Source organism: Ochlerotatus camptorhynchus, unplaced genomic scaffold (genome assembly GCF_037179485.1).
Source record: "Ochlerotatus camptorhynchus isolate MF236.1 unplaced genomic scaffold, CSIRO-AGI_Acam_v1.1 ptg000147l, whole genome shotgun sequence".
Taxonomy (NCBI): Eukaryota; Metazoa; Arthropoda; class Insecta; order Diptera; family Culicidae; genus Ochlerotatus; species Ochlerotatus camptorhynchus.
The window spans coordinates 863,411-881,903 of record NW_027040637.1 but is presented as its reverse complement, the minus strand read 5'-3'; the positions used below and the strand labels follow the sequence as shown (position 1 = coordinate 881,903).

The 18,493-nt window shown below is 40.9% G+C and overlaps 2 protein-coding genes and 2 non-coding genes across 7 annotated transcripts in view; 3 read left to right on the top strand and 1 right to left on the bottom strand.

The window, feature by feature from the left end:
- The window catches only part of ChAT (Choline acetyltransferase), a 296,798-nt gene that overhangs the window by 240,299 nt on the left and 38,006 nt on the right, over window positions 1-18,493 (top strand). The window lies entirely within an intron of this gene.
- On the bottom strand, window positions 685-16,674 carry LOC135701030 (heterogeneous nuclear ribonucleoprotein A1-like). Of its 4 annotated transcripts, none has more exons than XM_065221736.1 (5): window positions 16,417-16,671; window positions 4,715-5,189; window positions 3,959-4,471; window positions 3,773-3,899; window positions 685-1,110 (listed from the first exon to the last, which is right to left on the bottom strand). In XM_065221736.1, exons 1-4 carry the CDS (start codon window positions 16,471-16,473, stop codon window positions 3,832-3,834), a joined length of 1,113 nt encoding a protein of 370 aa, XP_065077808.1. In that variant the 5' UTR covers window positions 16,474-16,671; the 3' UTR covers window positions 685-1,110; window positions 3,773-3,831. The 4 variants fall into 4 exon arrangements, with proteins under 4 accessions (XP_065077808.1, XP_065077809.1, XP_065077807.1 ...); XM_065221737.1 differs by lacking the exon at window positions 685-1,110 and adding an exon at window positions 1,571-3,210 and having other exon boundaries at window positions 3,977-4,471; window positions 16,417-16,674; XM_065221735.1 differs by lacking the exon at window positions 685-1,110 and adding an exon at window positions 1,571-3,210 and having other exon boundaries at window positions 3,761-3,899.
- TRNAH-GUG (transfer RNA histidin (anticodon GUG)) lies at window positions 9,107-9,178 on the top strand. Its single transcript has one exon. It is a non-coding gene; the product is annotated as a tRNA-His (tRNA).
- On the top strand, window positions 11,481-11,552 carry TRNAH-GUG (transfer RNA histidin (anticodon GUG)). Its single transcript has one exon. It is a non-coding gene; the product is annotated as a tRNA-His (tRNA).

The following is an 18,493-nucleotide window of genomic DNA, read 5'->3' as shown; positions in this document are numbered from 1 at the left end:
CAGAATGTACGTGCAGAAACAGGCATTCTTGAAATGGGTCGTTTAATGTACGATAGAGCTGTCACCTTCCATCTCCAGGGCTAAAAATATTTGCACATTCGACATACAGAAAATGCAGATAAGTTTCTTCCATAAAAGCTCTGCCGGTACAGAGGGCGATGGATTGTACTCACACACACACACACACACACACACACACACATCAATCTTCATTTAGACAACAAAAATCCGATGAAGAGAATAGTAAGTAAGTAAATAAAAAAAATAATAAGATTCTGTGATTAAGAAATAATTCCTAGAATAAGAATGAAATTCCCTGATTTTCCAACTAAAAATATGCATAAGTGAAGATTTTTTTAGGATGACAAAACTGCCAACTATCTGTTTCTATTTCAATCAAGAAACTAATGACGGTAATCTTCAACTCGGTTGAACTTTTAATACCGGCCTTGATTGGAGGAGCTGCCCAATATTTGTTAAGGATCGTATCGATTAACATCAACGTCGACAGCAAAACAGTCTGACATTCTAAACCGATGATAATACCGGTTGGAGTTTACCACCATAAGAAACGCCTTAATCTGTTAATAACATTTTACTAGGATTTCTAATACAGTAGACCCAAATGATGAGACAGAGGATGAAACAAATATGGCCATTTTCGGATATAGTAAATGGAACGCCTTTTAAACAAAACAGAAAATTTATTATAGCCGTCACTTGTGCCTTCAGAAACAATACATTCCCAAAGATGACAACCTTACAACGTTGCAAAGAGAAGAAAAATACCTTATTGTTACGGAAGTACACAGCAAGGTTGAATATGGTGTACTACTTATCAAGTATGGAAAGGTGTTCAAGAAATACCATTGTAAACCTGCTATGTACCACCACTGCACGGAATCCGAAACTGCACGAGTCAGCCTCGGATGTTCGCCCACACAGTGTCGCTCGTCTGGTAATCTGTAAAAAGGATTATCGACAATCGAACTTACCTACCGTGAGAACCACGAGACTGCGGGCGACAAGAAACAAGTCCCACCTTGTAAGGTTTAGGTCGCACCAGGACCGCCGTCGTGACAGATTTCAAAAAGGGCGCACTCTTTGCAACTACGTTCAAATAAAACCGTAAGCACCGAACGTAAAAGAAGAGAAGAAGGGAAATGATTAGTGCGTCGGGCAATGTACAGCTGATGCGTGTGATTACTTGATCTATTGGGTAAGAAAATTGAAATAAAAAAAATGAAGAGGAAATATGTTTCTTTCAATACGACGATTGGGGATGGGATTCTAGTTAGCTGCAGTGCCTCCTCGCAAAAACGGTGTCTACACAGAATAAATTTAAGAGTTGATTTGTTTTGAACAAAAGAACTGAAACCGAACTAATAACAAACCATAATACTTGCTACGGATTCGACTTACTAAACATCTTGCTTTCTTCTTTCTTTCTGTACCTGTATTAACAAAAACTGTCAAAAACATTGCCAGAAAACACGACAGTCCATCCACAAGGCTATTCGAACTGAGATGCTTACTACCGCTTCTTAAGTTCTAAAGAAAAACAACCTGGTTTATGTTTTTTGATCTCTTACTATACTTCTTTCCTTTACTATCTTGAAAATTATTTGATTTGAACATTTAGTTGATTAAATCTTAAGTTGCGTTGGTTTTTTTACCACTATTACCTCCTCTACTAGGTTAGTACAGATATCGTGTTTCTTGTTTTACCTTTTCTGCTTTTTTTATCTTTCTGCAAGTTGACTGCTCTGGTTTTTGTTTTGTTCTCGTCTAGGAATCCTAGCGAATATCGGCCATTCGGTAATCTAGAACTGCTTGTGGTTATTACTCTTCTGTCGATAAATAATTATTCACTGATCTGACTCATTTGTCGTCTTCGACTACTGATGAGAGGAAGGAAAAGAAGGGTGGTAGACCATATCGAAAATAAATAAAGGATTTTATCCCGAACAGAGTGAAAATTTGACCGGACTTTCGAACAACTAAATAGGAAAATCCAAGAAAATAACTCCAAAGTGTGAAACGAGATACACGCAGGAGAAAAGGAGTCAAAATTATACAAGTGGTTCAACAAAAAAAGGCAATCTCTCAGTAAATATTTACAGATGAAGTTCTTAGCTTTGCATATGACCTCTTCTTCTCTCGTAAATGTTCTGCACTACCATCTGTTGATTTATGCTAGTCAATCTGATTACTTCTTTATTTTTTTGTTTGTTCTTTAATTAAAGTGTGTATATTCTCTTTGATGGACGATTTTTACGAGTTTGTTAGCTTACCTAGGCATTCCTTTACTATACTTTGTTTTGTTTATAATAATCAATGTTATGCTGTGTATATTGCGAGAAAAAGATAAATTTCTCTTACAACTGATCCTTAAATTAAATATTTCTACACCTAAGACTTTGCGAAATATTCTTCTGTATGTTTCACTTCTGCAATTATTACCGCAATAAAAAGAAAAAAAAAGAAACTTCTTCCTTGCACACGAAGAAAATTGCGTGAGAGGGAAAATTGCTGCCCGAATATCCCAATACGAGTGGGGATAACAAGGGGTTGGAGATCTATTGTGTGAAGAATGGTAAGCATATTCTTCTATGCTTGGGCTGTTTTCTTACGAACGAACCTAGAGAGGGAGTGAGGAACGAAGAGCCGGTGAAGAAGTATCGTGTAATCAGCCCAAGAAATGAACCTGCCCGTACTTTTTCTCGCTCATGCTCTTTGCTTGCTGCAATATTTGCGCGCTGATTGTACTTTTGAGACGGTTATAGAGGTACTCTTCTCTTACAGTGTCGCTTATCCTGGCTGCTGCTTCTTCTGTGCTCCAACTGTTCTTCTCACACTCTCAAAGATTTCTCCTTCTCACTAAAGATTCTTCTGTCAATAAAAATCACTTCTCTTCCTCCTGCTGCTCTCTCTCTGCTTCCTCTTCCTGTTGAATGATTTGTCTATATACTTGTGTTTTTGTCGAGTTTCCTTGCTTCCTTGGTTAGCTTAATAAAACAAATACGAATGCTTTCTCCTCCTTCCTGCACTCTTCTTCTTCTTCTCATACTCCTCTTTCCTCTGGCTTCTCTCTCCTTCCCTTTTTCTCACTTCTCACACGCCTATTTAGTCATCTCTGCCTTTTTGACTTTTCTTCTCTCTCTATTCGACTGATCTGACCTTCTGAACTCTCTCTGTTCTTTGCAAAACCTAATGGAAAGGCAAAAATCAAGAAGATATATACCATGCATTAGAGTAGCGACAACTATCGGTGACTGTAAAGGTGGAATTTCGGTTCTTAATCCTACGACTTGGAAGATAACGTGTACAAAGAATCACATCGGAAGTGATGGTTAGTTTGGAATAATTGTGCAAAATCCGGATAGGTTCCGTGCTGATGAAACATGTACTTGCCCCGAACCCATGGGTGATTCAAAGCAATTCAAATTGAACGCCAGTATTGTACCCGAGAATGATGCACTGAAGCAAAACGACCCTCACCAGAAGGTGGCTCGCCTCTGCAAGTAACTAATAATCATCAACAAAAAACTGATGAACAAAACCATGATTTAAATTGCAATCGTCCGAGCGTGAAAGACGTTATCATCTTGAACTCTCCCCCGGACGATGCTCATCGAAAACCAAGTGGGTGAGCGGAATAGGAATGGAAAGTTTTGCAATCATCCGCCGGTACAATATGTATGCAACAGAAAACCCGATAATAGAGACGAGAAACATTAATCAACAAATCAACGCTCACAGTAATATTTACCTTACACAATAGAGCGTGTGTCCCAGCCTCTCTCTGCCAGCTTGTACCTAGTGACTCGTCTAGTATCGACGGTTTCCACCGGCATTACCGTAACCTCCGCTGCTTGCGCCGAAACCACCTTGGTTACCTAAAAGAATAAATCAAAACCCTGAAACTTTAAACCCGCTAATCAAAGAGCATAAATACCGTCGTACGACTCCATACCGTATGGTGCCGATCGCTGATTCTGGTAACCGCCACCAGCACGCATCGGACCGGCACTGTATCCCTGTTGGTAATTGTTGCCAAATTCATTGCCAAAGCTTCCACCACCTTGGCCCCAGCCGCCACTCTGGGTGCCCCAACCTCCCTGCTGACCACAGTTTTGATCCCATGGATTTCCTCCCTGGCTACCCCAGTTTCCACTCTGGTTGTAACCACCTCCATTTCCGTAACCGCCTTGGTTGAATCCACCTTGCTGCTGGAATCCACTGGTTCCCCACTCATTCTGACCACGCTGGCTTTGTCCCCAGCCACCGCCTCCGCGGCCACCACCCTGTCCCCATCCTTGGGATGGACCACCACCGCGAGGCTGGCTTCCCCAGGCACCACTGCCACCACCTCCACGGCCGCCCTCAGTCTTGTATCGATCCATCTCCTGTTTGGGCAAAGCTTTCTTCACATCCAACATCTTGTTCTGGATGGTGTGGCTCTTTTGCACTGTTGAGAAAAGAACAAACAAAAAATCTCGTTAAACAAACCACCCATCATATTCATCGCCAGAAAAAAGAATCTTGTTACTTGAAACAATACCTCGACCAGACGAAAAGTCCAGTTCGAAAACGCAATTTCCAAGCAATTTATTACTCTTACAGCCCCTGAGATTCAGATTCATTTCAACAGGTAGAAACGTCTAGTGCGGGAGACTGTTGGTACCCCCACCGGAACCCACACAATACTTACGGATGATCTTATCCACCGGATCGTAGTCGTCAAATTCGACGAATCCGAAGCCACGCTTCTTGCCGTTCTCCTTGTCCGTGACGATGCAAGCCGAAATCACATTACCGAACTGGCCAAAGTAATCCCGCAGGTGTTCCTCGTCGAAGTCGTCGCGCAATCCGCCGACGAACAGCTTCTTAACCGAGGCACCGGCCTCCGGTCGGTTGATGTCCTGCCGTGGGACGGCCCGCTTCGGTTCCACCACGCGGCCATCGATCTTGTGCGGTCGCTTGCACTGCGCCTCGTCCACCATGTACGGCTTCGAGTAGGTGATGAACCCGAATCCGCGGCTGCGCTTGGTCTTGGGGTCCTTCATGACCACCACATCGACCACCTTGCCCCACTTTTCGAAGTAGGCCTTCAGGGTTTCGTCCGTGGTGCGGTAGTCCAGACCGCCGATGAACAGCTTGCGCAGGTGCTCTGGCTCGCGGATTTCCTGTTGAGAGGGGGAGACAAGTGGAAAGTGGATGTAGAAGTGGTTTGTCTTCGTGGTGGTACTAATGACTTTTCTCACTATTAGTCAAAATATCAATAAATATAATATACCTATATTTATAAATATGAATAAATCAAATTGGTCATCTGGACATTTTCGCAGAATGTAATCTCCTTGTGACCCTGACCAAATAGAAAATTGTTTTCAGCAAAGTTGTTGGAAAATGAGTGAGCACGAATTTGAGACTTTAAGGAAGCTCCAGCATTTTCGGGCACTGGAAGTTTTCGAAGTTCCGAATGGTTTTCTAAGTGCAGAAAGTTGATTTTAGATTCAGATCACGATTACAATTAAATAGGCGAAGAACTGCGGGAGATCTTCAAAGGAATTCGAAAAAGAATTTCAGGAAAGCTTGCCAATTTGTTTGGCTAAAGGGTGTCCACGATGAAATTGCCACACTATGAAATTGCTCTAACTTTTTAACCGTTAGGTAGAATTTAATGAAAATTTGGGTGGATTTAGTTCATAGTGCATTATTTACATCCTGCAAGTTTTAAAGTCCTGTGATCAAAACTCGCGGAAATGGAGTCGAAAGAACAGCTCGTGCGTGATAAAATCTTGTGCATTCATCACGAGAACAAGGATCTCTCGCATCGTTCCATCGCTAAAACGTTGGGAATCGCGAATTCCACGGTGTCGCGAGTGATTAAGCGGTTCGAGGAACGGTTGACCACCGATCGGAAGCCCAGAAGTGAAGGAAAAAGTATTCCGTACAACACCAAAAATCACAACCGCGTAGTTGGGGCCTTCAACCGAAATCCGAACGCCTCCGTTAGGGATGTGGCTAAGAAGCTGCACCTAAGCCGAAGTTTTGTCCAGAAGGCCAAAACTAAGGCTGGGCTTCGAACGTTCAAGGTACAAAAAGGCCCCTAATCGCGACGAGAAGCAGAACAAGTCCGCCAAAACCCGTGCCAGGAAGTTGTACCTCAACATGCTGACGAAAGTTGGATGCTGCATCATGGACGACGAAACATATGTGAAGGCCGACTTCAAACAGATCCCCGGCAACCTGTTTTTCACGGCCAAGGATAAGTTCAGCGTTCCGGAGCATGTCCGCACTCAGAAGATGTCCAAATTTGCGAAGAAATTCCTGGTTTGGCAAGCCATCTGCACGTGCGGGAAGCGGAGTGCACCTTTCATGACCCAGGACACGATGAACGGACAGGTGTGCATAAAAGAGTGCCTCCAGAAGCGGCTGCTTCCTCTCCTGAAGGCCCACAACGTCCCAACAATCTTCTGGCCGGATTTGGCCTCATGCCACTACTCCAAGGACGTGCTGAAGTGGTATGCGGACAATAAGGTCAATTTCGTGCCGAAAATGTTCAACCCTCCCAACACTCCGGAGCTCCGCCCCATCGAGAAGTACTAGGCGATTATGAAGCAGCACCTTCTTAAACGACCTAAGGTAGTGAAGACAGTCGAGGAACTGAAGAAAGTATGGGTTTACATGCAAAAAACGGTTGATTCACAGGTTGTGCAGGGTTAAGGCCAAGGTGCGGGCATTTGCGTATGGACTGTAAATAAAATACGAGTAAAATGGTAAAATGAAGTTTAATAGTTATTTCTCAATCCCTGAAAATTTGATGGCAATCGGATGAAAACTCGAATTTTGCGAATCAATTTTGTGTGTGGCAATTTCATCGTGGACACCCTTTAAAGATAAATCTAAGGAATCTATGAGCAGAAATGCAAATGAATTCTCAGGATACTTACAATGTGATTAAAAATCCAAGGGAAAATCTAAGAATATTTCCAACGGATTACTTACTGAGCAGAATTTCTATGGAAAACTAGTAGAAAATAAAATTCGGAAATCGAGGGATATTACAATGGAATTGCGAGAAGTATTCTAAGTATATTCTGGTGATATTTTTCAGATAATTCAGAGAAGCGTTCCAAGTAAATTTTGTAGAATAATTCCATGAAAGTTTCGGGAGCATACAAAGCGAATGCTGAGAAGAACTCCAAGTGAATTTTCTAAAGAAGAAGTTCAAGGCAGGATCCAGCTCTACTTGTGAGATCCTTTGGGGAACTCTAGAGAACCAGATACTGCAACCACACTATCCGTTACTCCGATGGATCGGTTTCTCGTGAAGGGGTTGGCATCGGCATCACGGGCCCCCAAATGTCCGACTTCATCGACTTCCAGACCAGTCCACTATATTCTCGGCAGAAGCGGTCTCTGCTTTTATTGCTGCTACCACTCCCTCAAACAAGCCGATTGCCGTATTGACGGACTCCGCAAGTGTAGTTTTAGCCCTCAACTCAGACTCTATTAAGCATTCATGGATCCAAGCCATTCACCCATATGCCCCCAGAAACACTACATTTGTATGGATTCCGGGTCACTGCGGCATTCGTGGTAATACGGAGGTGGATCATTTAGCGGCCTCTGGAAGACAAGCCCAACTGTTCACCAAGGAGGTTCCATCAGGGGACCTGGAAAAATGGGTTGCCAACAAAATCTGGGACTTATGGTCAAATACATGGTCCCAATCAAATCAACTAGCATTTTCCTTAGAAAAGTGAAGGCTGACACACAAAGATGGGAAGACCCCCCCCTGACCACCGAACACAGGCAAGACTCAGAACAGGCCATACCGGCCATGCTCTGCCACACCAACTGTTCAGTGGAACACATAATCTGCCACTGTACTCAATACGAAGGCTCACGAGAGCTGTACGGCATACCGGGCAGCATTAAGGACGCACTGAGTAACGACCCGACTAGAATCACAGCATTAATGGGCTTCCTCCGCGAGGCCGGTCTCTTCGACCAAATATGAAACCTCCCAAAATCCCGACCACCGCAAGACAAATGGACTTTCTCTTATCACCCAACATTTCAAACCAAAGCAAGATCCTCAGCAACTTAACAATCAAAACTCCGAAGAAAGACAGCACATTGACAGCATCAGTATTTAACTAGAGGAGGTCTCTTATAGACCCCACACTATCTTTTCAGAGACGAACCAGCCAACGGCTGAAAGTCTCTATAATAAAGAAATCAAATCAAAAAATCAAGTGAATTTTCATGAAAAATCTCTGTTGAATATGGAATGGACTATCCCGATGTCTTCAGAATTACTTGAAAGTTCCCAACGGTTGAAAGTTGAAGTTAGTGAAACTGCCTTGAACGAGGGGGGCGAATCTATCTACGATGCAGGACAAATGTTTTTCACTGAGTAGAAACAAAGAGAGTGATGGTGATTCTGAAGACTTCCTGCAAAAAGATGATGCGAGAAATAAGATTTTTCGAAGATTGATTCGCTAATGTGAGATTCGTTGAGCATCTAGAATTGAGGTTTAAATGTGTCGCTCCGCTCTGCCTTGAAGTACTTTTGTAGTTTGAGAAACTAGCCCGATGTCCAGAATACTTCTTAGCACATTTTAAAACTTCTCTAAACTTTTTCGGACTTCCTAAAGCTTCTTCCATTTTCTTAACGATTATGGATCTTCTCTAAAATTTATTTATTAAAAGTTGAAGTTCTCGAAACTTCTTTAAAATTCATTGAATTAATCTAATGCTAACGGAACTGCTCTGAGGTTCACTGTTCTTTCCTGAAGTTCTCGAATCTTCTCCAAAGTTTTTGCAGTTCTCATGAAGCTTGTTGTAGTGTCCTGAATTTAATTGGACTGTCCAGTGCGAAGCTCAACCTGCGATTAGTTTAAAAAAACGATCAAGAGGACGTTAGTCAGAAACAAGCAGTCACACTCTTGATACCCGGTCCAGATTGGAAGTGAATAATAAACGAATTCACTATAAAAATCTTGGTCAAAACAACTAACTGTTTCATATGACCTTGAAAGTGCAGAATATCTAGACGAATCGATTACTCTTCGATCACCAATCCTCTATAGCCGTGATCGTCTAGTGGTTAGGACCCTACGTTGTGGCCGTAGTAACCCAGGTTCGAATCCTGGTCACGGCAATGACTCCAGCAGTCATTGTCACGGAGAGGTTATACTTTTTTAACAAAATTGCGCAGTTGCCATACGTTAGAAGCGTTAGGTTCCTATAGTTGTCTATGGAGTACACAACTATAGGAACCTAACGCTTCTAACGTACCGCAACTGTAGGAGCGTTTACCCTACGGTTTGTATTTCACAACTGAACGCAACACGATGAAATGGAAATCAAAAGCTACCGTTAAATGGTGCGCCAATGAGCTTTCGTAATATCAAATGCAATGCTCTTTTATAGCAATGTCACAGACAAGCAGACATAATTCTTCTGCTTCTGCTGCCCTGCTAATCAGCACCCAAATTATAACACCGCTCATCACTTTAATGTGTACACAGCAAATAAATATAATATGTATATGTTATTCATGATGATGTATTGATCATATTGGTAAAAGTGGAGATGTACAATATTATACTCATCAAAATTATTTGTTTTAAAATTCTGTGTACATCGTACAGTGTAATATTACACAACAAGCGAAACAACCAATGTGCTGCTGTTTGGATGTGATATTCAACAACTTTTTATGTGTATTCGTCAGATTTTTATGCGTTATGTTTCTCCAGCGGGATGCCTTGGCCCCGTTATAATTTTCAAGAGATGAATCTACAAAATTGCCCTGATAGAGAACTGGCATTACTGATAAGATCGAAATATGGTGGGTTGCCGAACGCTCCAGTGGCGTCACCATGAAAAATGCGAGCAAATTTCCAATTAAAACCTTATTTGCAAAGAATGTGATTGTGAGAGTTATGTATGTTTGTCTGTGGCAATGTTAAAAATAGACTTCATGAAAAAAAAAATAACAAACGAAAAGGTTATCAAAATAGGATAGTTTCATATCCTAAATATATCATCAGTCAGTAATAACATACAACTTATGTAGGCATTGTCAACTCTATAATCTCTCATAAATAGCATGTAATTGCCTAAAAGCCATCTTTGTTTTGTTAGTTGGTTAGTCCTTTTGTATCCATATATCAGTCAAAAAAAATGGACTGACCAGTTCCATATGACCTTGAAAGTGCAGAATATCTATGCGAATCGATTACTCTTCCATCGCCAATCTTCTATTGTCGTGATCGTCTAGTGGTCCAGGACCCTATGTTGTGAACGTAGTAACCCAGATTCGAATCCTGGTCACGGTAATGTCTCCAGCAGTCTTTGTCACGGAGAGGCTATACTTTTTTTAACAATAAATGGCGATTGCATCGGTCCATACCTAGAAGGTATGAGCACAGACAAACAGACGTAACTCTTAGAAAAACTTGTTCTTGAAAACATAGTATCTCAAAACATATAACCTCAGTAGCGACATCTCTCTGGCTTCTCGCGGAAAACAAGCTTGCTCGCTAACTCGTAAACAATATTGCATAAAAGTTCTATGGAATATATAGAAACGTCAGAGTAATCCGATGCCAGCGCTGCGGCGAGTAGTTCACGGAACTGATAATATTCAAATCAACCGTTAAATGCATGAACGAAGATACACAATGAAGAGTTACGTCTGTTTGTCTGTGGTATGAGGAAGGAAGGAAGAGGTGACAATACGGGGGCGAAAATCAACCACTTTTCTGTTAAACGTGAACCAGCTCCTGATTGACCGATTTCATGTGCGTAAGATAGAGATAGAGATAGATAAAGATAGAGATAGAAATAGAAGAGGAAGAAGCCAATTGTCATCTCTTCCTCTTAGGTCCATACCTACTGTGACTTGTATTTCGCAATCTAACGCAACATATGGTTATAACAAAAATCAAATTTACCATTAAATCACAGACAAACATACATAACACATTGTATATTTCTCACTGTTAAACATCGTGGCTAAAACATTACCGCTATCTGTTGAGCACACTGTGGTGAGCAGTACGCGAACAGATGGCAGTAGTGTGTGGGAATTGCGCAAGGGACTATGCGCGCCACAGGTGGCGGAACTACCTACTACGATACTTTTAAATTGACCGTTAAATGCTTGTTCGAGCGTTTTAACATTTCTGTAAAATATTTGGCTAAAACGTCCTCCCAACTGTAACTTTATATTCACAACTGACTGTGGCAATACATTATGCCCAGATTAATATACAAATAAAACTTGAACGGATCGGGATTTGATCCCACTACTGCATTCGATTAGCAATGTTAAAAATGGACATGATAAAAATAAACGAAATGCATCAAAGAGTGTTTGTCAACGTAATTGTTTGACCTTGAAAGTGTAGAATATCTACACGATTCGATTGCTATTCAATTACTAATCCTCTATAGCCGTGATCGTCTAGTGGTTAGGACCCTACGTTGTGGCCGTAGTAACCCAGGTTCGAATCCTGGTCACGGCAATGTCTCCAGTAGTCATTGTCACGGAGAGGTTATACTTTTTTAACAAGAAACGTAGATTGCATCGGTCCTAATACCTACTGTGACTTGTATTTCACAACCTAAAGCAACATAGTGATAAAAGAAAATCAAAGTTACCGTTGAATGGTGCGCCAATTAGTTTTCACATTTGTATCAAATATTCTTCTTCTTATTTGACTAAAACATCCTCCCAACTCGAATTTTACATTCCCAACTGACTGTGGCAATACATTATGCCAGATTATTTTATTTAACCTTGAAAGTGCAGAATATCTACACCATACGATTGCTATTCAATTACTAATCCTCTATAGCCGTGATCGTCGAGTGGTTAGGACCCTACGTTGTGGCCGGAGTAACCCAGGTTCGAATCCTGGTCACGGCAATGACTCCAGCAGTCATTGTCACGGAGATGTTAGATTTTTTAACAAAATTGCGCAGTTGCCATACGTTAGAAGCGTTAGGTTCCTATAGTTGTCTATGGAGTACACAACTATAGGAACCTAACGCTTCTAACGTACCGCAACTGTAGGAGCGTTTACCCTACGGTTTGTATTTCACAACTGAACGCAACACGATGAAATGGAAATCAAAAGCTACCGTTAAATGGTGCGCCAATGAGCTTTCGTAATATCAAATGCAATGCTCTTTTATAGCAATGTCACAGACAAGCAGACATAATTCTTCTGCTTCTGCTGCCCTGCTAATCAGCACCCAAATTATAACACCGCTCATCACTTTAATGTGTACACAGCAAATAAATATAATATGTATATGTTATTCATGATGATGTATTGATCATATTGGTAAAAGTGGAGATGTACAATATTATACTCATCAAAATTATTTGTTTTAAAATTCTGTGTACATCGTACAGTGTAATATTACACAACAAGCGAAACAACCAATGTGCTGCTGTTTGGATGTGATATTCAACATCTATTTCTTTCTCCCTTATAATTTTCAAGAGCTGACATCTACAAAATTGCCCTGAAAAAGAACTAACATCACTGATAAGATCGACATATGGTGGGTTGACAAACGCTCCAGTGGCGCCACCATGAAAAATGCGAGCACATTTTCAATTAAAACCTTATTTGTGAAGAATGTGATTGTGAGAGTTATGTCTGTTTGTCTGTGGCAATGTTAAAAATAGACTTCATGCAAAAAAATAACAAACCAAAAGGTAAACAGGGAAGCTTCATATCCTAAATACCATTTTAGTTTACTGACTGAAATACAACCTATGTATACCTTGTAAACCCAATAAGCGCTCATAAATAGCATGTATTAGCCATCTTTGTTTCGTTAGTCCATATGACCTTAAAAGTGCAGAATATCTAGGCGAATCAATTACTCTTCGATCACCAATCCTCTATAGCCGTGATCGTCTAGTGGTTAGGACCCTACGTTGTGGTCTGAAAATCTGAGAACATCTTAAAATTTCCCGCTATTTTCTGAACCTAATGGAACTGAACTCTGAAATACCCCCTATATTTCAAGTTTACTAAACTTCTTTGAAATGCTCCCACATTTTGCTACTGTTCATGAAAATTCCTGAAGTTCTATAATCTTCTTTTAAATTTTCGAAATGTTTCTGAAATTGCTGGAACTTCTTTAAGCTCATCGGGGTGTTATACCGGCAACAGTGTCGTATGACAGAGCCTGTCATATGACATTTAGTTTGGTACTGTAATTTGATAGCTTGTTTTGCAAGTGTCGGACGCAAAGGCAGAAAATATGTCGACTACGGTGACACTTACAAAGCTGGGTGCAGGGGTATTCTGTGGCAGTCTGCATAGAGCAATAGGCCTCCCGTCACAGTGTAACGTCTTTTGAGTGGAGGCCTTTGCTATCAAACCGGCTCTCAACACGGGTATATCGAACGAATTGGTCATCCTGTCTGACTCGGAAAGTTGTCTTTTCGCCATAGAAAGCGGCAAATCACAGCACCCCTGGATCCAAGATATCGAAGGACTTTTAAGAAACCGCCCGATACAACTTCGTTGGATTCCCGGCCACGCCGGTATCTGAGGCAACGAAGAAGCAGATCGACTCGCCGGTGTCAGTGCGCCACTCAACGTCGCCATCCCGAGGAAGAATGCCATCAATGAACCATACCATTCGTCTGCTATGGGAAGAACGCTGGGCACAAGTAACGGAAGTCAACTTGAGTTCCGTTACTTGCGCCCAGCGTTTTTCCGTTAACTTGAGTTCCGTTACTTGCGCCCAGCGAGATTAAACGCGAAACCAAAAAGTGACTGACCAGCGAGTGCTCACTCAACTGCGCATCGGTCATACAAGGCTTACACATTTTGTACTACAAGAAGTTTGAAACAGCCAGAGTGAAATACGATATTGATTAAACCAGCCTACATGCGGCGTTATGCAACGACGATGATAAGGAAAAGCAGTTGCTGAAGTTTTTGCAGGAAGTCAATATGTATCGAAGAATCTAAAGAAAAAAACAGGAAGTTGAAGAGGAAACAGAAGAAGACGGAACGGATGAAACGTGGTGGAGAAGACGGAAGACGATGAAAAGAATAACAGAATAAGAAAGCTGACAAGACGGCAAAAGAAAATGTAGAAACTGAGAAGATGATGGAGAGGAAACAGAAGAAGGCCAAGCAAAAGAAATGTAACTTAACGAAAATCATTGAAAAAAGACCAAGATGCTGATGAAGAAAAGCAAGGAAATTACGAAGGAGGTGTAAAGAAGAGAAAAGAGATTGAAGAAAGCAAGCAAACTTTTACACTGAAACAGACACGAATGCATCAGCTGGATGAAAAATGTCTTAAATAAAGAACAACTTAACAGAACCAAATGTAGGCATCGATTGGTCTATCAGGTCCTACACACTGCAAGAAGAATGATCAGTCTTGAAAATGTAACTTTGGCGATTTGGCCTTAAAAAAGGACACCTTTTAGTTACTGACTTGGAAAAAGTGTCCCGCTACCTGCCCTGAATTCTTGGACACATCTTTTATATCTGGATGTCCACACAAAATTACAAAACTAACATGCAGTGGCGTCGCGTAACCTTACTTTTTACCTGTGCACCAACTTTCAAAACCAGATTTAATGCCATATTCATACTCGAACCGGTTGAAAAATACACTTAATCTTCTAGCTTACTCGATACCTATCCATTGCAAGCAATATTTTGATAATTGATAATGTTTTTAGAGTTGGTGCACAGGTAGATTGAGGTTAAGGAGACGCCACAACATGTAATTATTATTATTTACTAACGACACTTTACCATCATCGTGGCATTCGTGTCGGGACAACACTTAATGGATTTAGAAAAGAACTTAAGGTTCTTCAGCGCCATGAATTTTTTCTCGATGTATGGACAAATACTAAAGCTACCGGGTTTCAAAGATTTTACAAAGTACTTAGGTCTTAGATATGCATAATTATACGTATAATCAATATCAATTGGACAGTTAATGTTCCCGTCTGTTGGCAACTCTTCTTGTCAGACCTTTTACGCTGAATTTTAATTAATCTTCCTAACACCAAATGCTGTGACATCCTTATTCTCGTAACCACTTAGGTGCACAAATATCAGCTTATACGACAGGTGCAACACAGCGGTAGCGTAAGCGTGATTACCTCTCACCCAAAGCAGAGCGCCGCCGGGATGTTCTGAGGCTTAACATCTCTGACCACGCCTTCCTTCGGAAGGGAAGTAAAGCCGTTGGTCCCCGGTTCATGAATTGATGGGTCGATAGGTAGGGTCCAGGTGTTAGAGCTGCCTCCCTGGCGTCCGTAGCATTGGTGCTCAGCACGGAAAACAAACTAACCGACGCCAACGCCATTCGTCCTCTATATTATTGTGAGCCCACCAAGTGCAAGGAAAAGGCTTCCTTCATTCTACCTACATCTACGTTCTCCGGATATCATGTAACATACTGGCAAATTCAAAGGCTAACGAGCATTGAATTACCAACCACCCAAAATCAAAAATATCCTTTGGCGTCCCAGTTTCGGTTCACAGCAGCTTTGGAAAAAAAAGGGGCCTGCGTATTACATGCCTCCTCGGTGAAGCTCGATATCAAACGAAACCACCTCGTCCCTCCCGTTTAGTTCAAAGACAACCACTTGGCTGTCAAGCGACCACCACCCTCAGACATACTGATGTGTACACAGACGGTTGAAAGTAAACCATCGATGCAATAAAACGGCAATAAGGGGAAGCCACGTCCGATCGATAAAATGTGAAGTAGTACCAACGTATGAAGAGCTTCAGCAATGATTCCAGCGCTTCTTTACTTTTTTCTCTTCCACTTCCGTGGCGAGTGGAAATGAGTCATCAAGAAGTAGTCATTCTTGTTACAGCAGTAAAAGTGGAAGAAGCAGCGGACGTTGACATCGCTAAAAAAAAAATGATGTCATCTCGTCTCATCGTCTCCAGGTAAAAAAGCCGCGTACGTGGGAGGGAGAATGCCTTTCACCTGCTATTGCATCAAATGGAACACAATCGAAAATCGCTCAACGAAATTCGAAATGGGAACAGGAGATGTTGTAAGCGTTTACAAAATACTTCTCTTGGTAAAAATAACTCTAAATAGACGACCCGCCGCCAGTGATGAAACGGTAGCAACCAAAAAACGCATTTAGCCGAAAGAAAAAAAATACTACGCGTCATTCGATTGGGAAAGCTTCAACATGGCGGCAACGAGCCGCGAAAAAAAAAAACGAAGCCGATGGAACTGTTTCCATCGTACCGTAAATCAATCCTCTACGTACATAATTATTGAATAAACACCCTACGCCGAAAACAAGAGTCCAAAAATTTATAACCTCAGAAAATTACTACCGCGGAATAAACTACTCACATCATCGTCACGTCCATTCTGGTGATCGCCATTTTGTTGGTGTTCCTTTTCACTCATGATTGCGGTTGTTTTTGCGAAATAGAAAATTTCCTCTCAATCAATCGGTATCCACACGTATCAGGCTGAAGTTTCGATCTGATAAACCAAAACTACAAGTTTTCACTATTTTAACCGCGAAAAAGCGATTAATTTCCACAAGAAAAATTTCACCAAATCACTTAAGCCCCGGAAAAACACACGCGCCGTCGATTAGCCGTCGATCCACACCGAACGAAAGTCAAAACCGAAGTGCGAAAAGAACGCCGAGGCAAAGAGGCAAGCGAGCGACTCAGGGTTGCCAAAACTACAGATTTTTCAGAACTTTCAAACCATTCATAGATTCCTCGACAGATTCGCATATTTTTAGGTTTGATACAGGTTATAATTTTTTTTCTTCAAATCATGAGTTGAAAGTTTTAAGTATGTTAATATGCTAAACACAATTATATTCGCTTCAGTACAGTTCTTGAAACAGCCACTTTTATCTATTTATTTTATTTGCCTTGGAGTATGAAAACTGCCAAACACGCATTCTCTTTAGCTATCTCATTAAAAAAAATTCTCGATTTTTTTTTATATTTATGTAAGTATTATTTTTATCGGAAAAATAGTTTCATAAAAAACCCTTTATACAATGTTTAAGAAATATTTTATTGGATTTAATTCATAAATTATCAATCCCAGCGAATCCAGAAACACAACACATAAAGCATCCAAAGATAAAGCCAAAACGCTTGCTAATCAAGTTGCTGCTACTACCACCATAGAGGTAACTCTAAGACCAGAAGGACCGAAGAAACGTGCTCAACTTTTTGGCTCAGCTCTGGTACTATCTTCGGTCCCAAGCTAATCGATTCACCCCTCGAAACATCGGAAAATCCACGAACCCCTCATTTCATCTGTCAAACTTTCATAGCGAACCCAAACAAACATAGTGTAGTACTGGAATTTATACTAGAATGGGATACGTTAGTCGATTTACTTGGGACCAATAGGCTAGTCAAGTAGTGAGCCAATTTAAAATCGTTGGTTTCGTGTTGATTGTTGCTACCACGCTAAACTCTCTCTGCAATGCATTGCCAATTCAGAGAAAAAAAAATTAGCGTCTGATAATCAGCTTTAATAGCATACCCGGAAAAAATAACCATACAATAACCTCGACATAACCATAAAATAAAATAAAATCACAACTAAATCTATTGCCAACAATCGAGCTTATTTTATGAAGATCAAACAAGTAAATTTAAAATACTGTTATTGCAATAGATCCACAATACGTCCCATATAGTATGAATTAGAAAAACAATAAAATTTATGGTAAATGGCTCAAGTTGGTTCGGGAAAAAGCGAGGGAAAAAGCTAGGAAAAAAGTGATTTTTTGCACGGTTAAGATACATTAGATTGTTCTATAGTAGATTTCCCCATTTATTGTACCTCTATGGTTTACAGTTGTAAAAGGATAATGATATATTGCTTGCCTGCTTTGTTTCAATACCATGTACTCCCGGTATTCTGACCGTTTCTGACATAAAATCTGAACAGTTTTTAGTTTGAACTCCGCTAATCTGCACAAAGCTTGATCGGAATCGAGAAAAGACATGACAAAAACTTCCCATTAACACACGTGTATCATCTTCGGCGTTTCATCGTGAAGCAGCTTGCAAACATATTAAAATTTTGTTTGTTTCCTTCTACTGGCCCGAGCGAGCTATATTGCAAGGGTAGTTTGCCATGAAAAAAGGAAAAAGATTATATCATTATTGCTTTCCATTTCTGACACAGCGTTATCATTCTGTTCGTAGATCACTTGTCATTTTGTCAATTTGATATATTTTTGATTCCTTGATCAATACAGATATTATCATCACAGATTTTCTGTAAAAAAAATGAAGATGAAATGATATTTTTTTTTAACGAAAACACTGATTTCAATTTGGCAACCCTGGCGACCGACGACCGAAAGAACAAAATTTACCGAAGCGAGGAGCGAAAACGACAAAGGAAAAGTGAAAAGCACCGGTAAGAAAAACGACGCAGC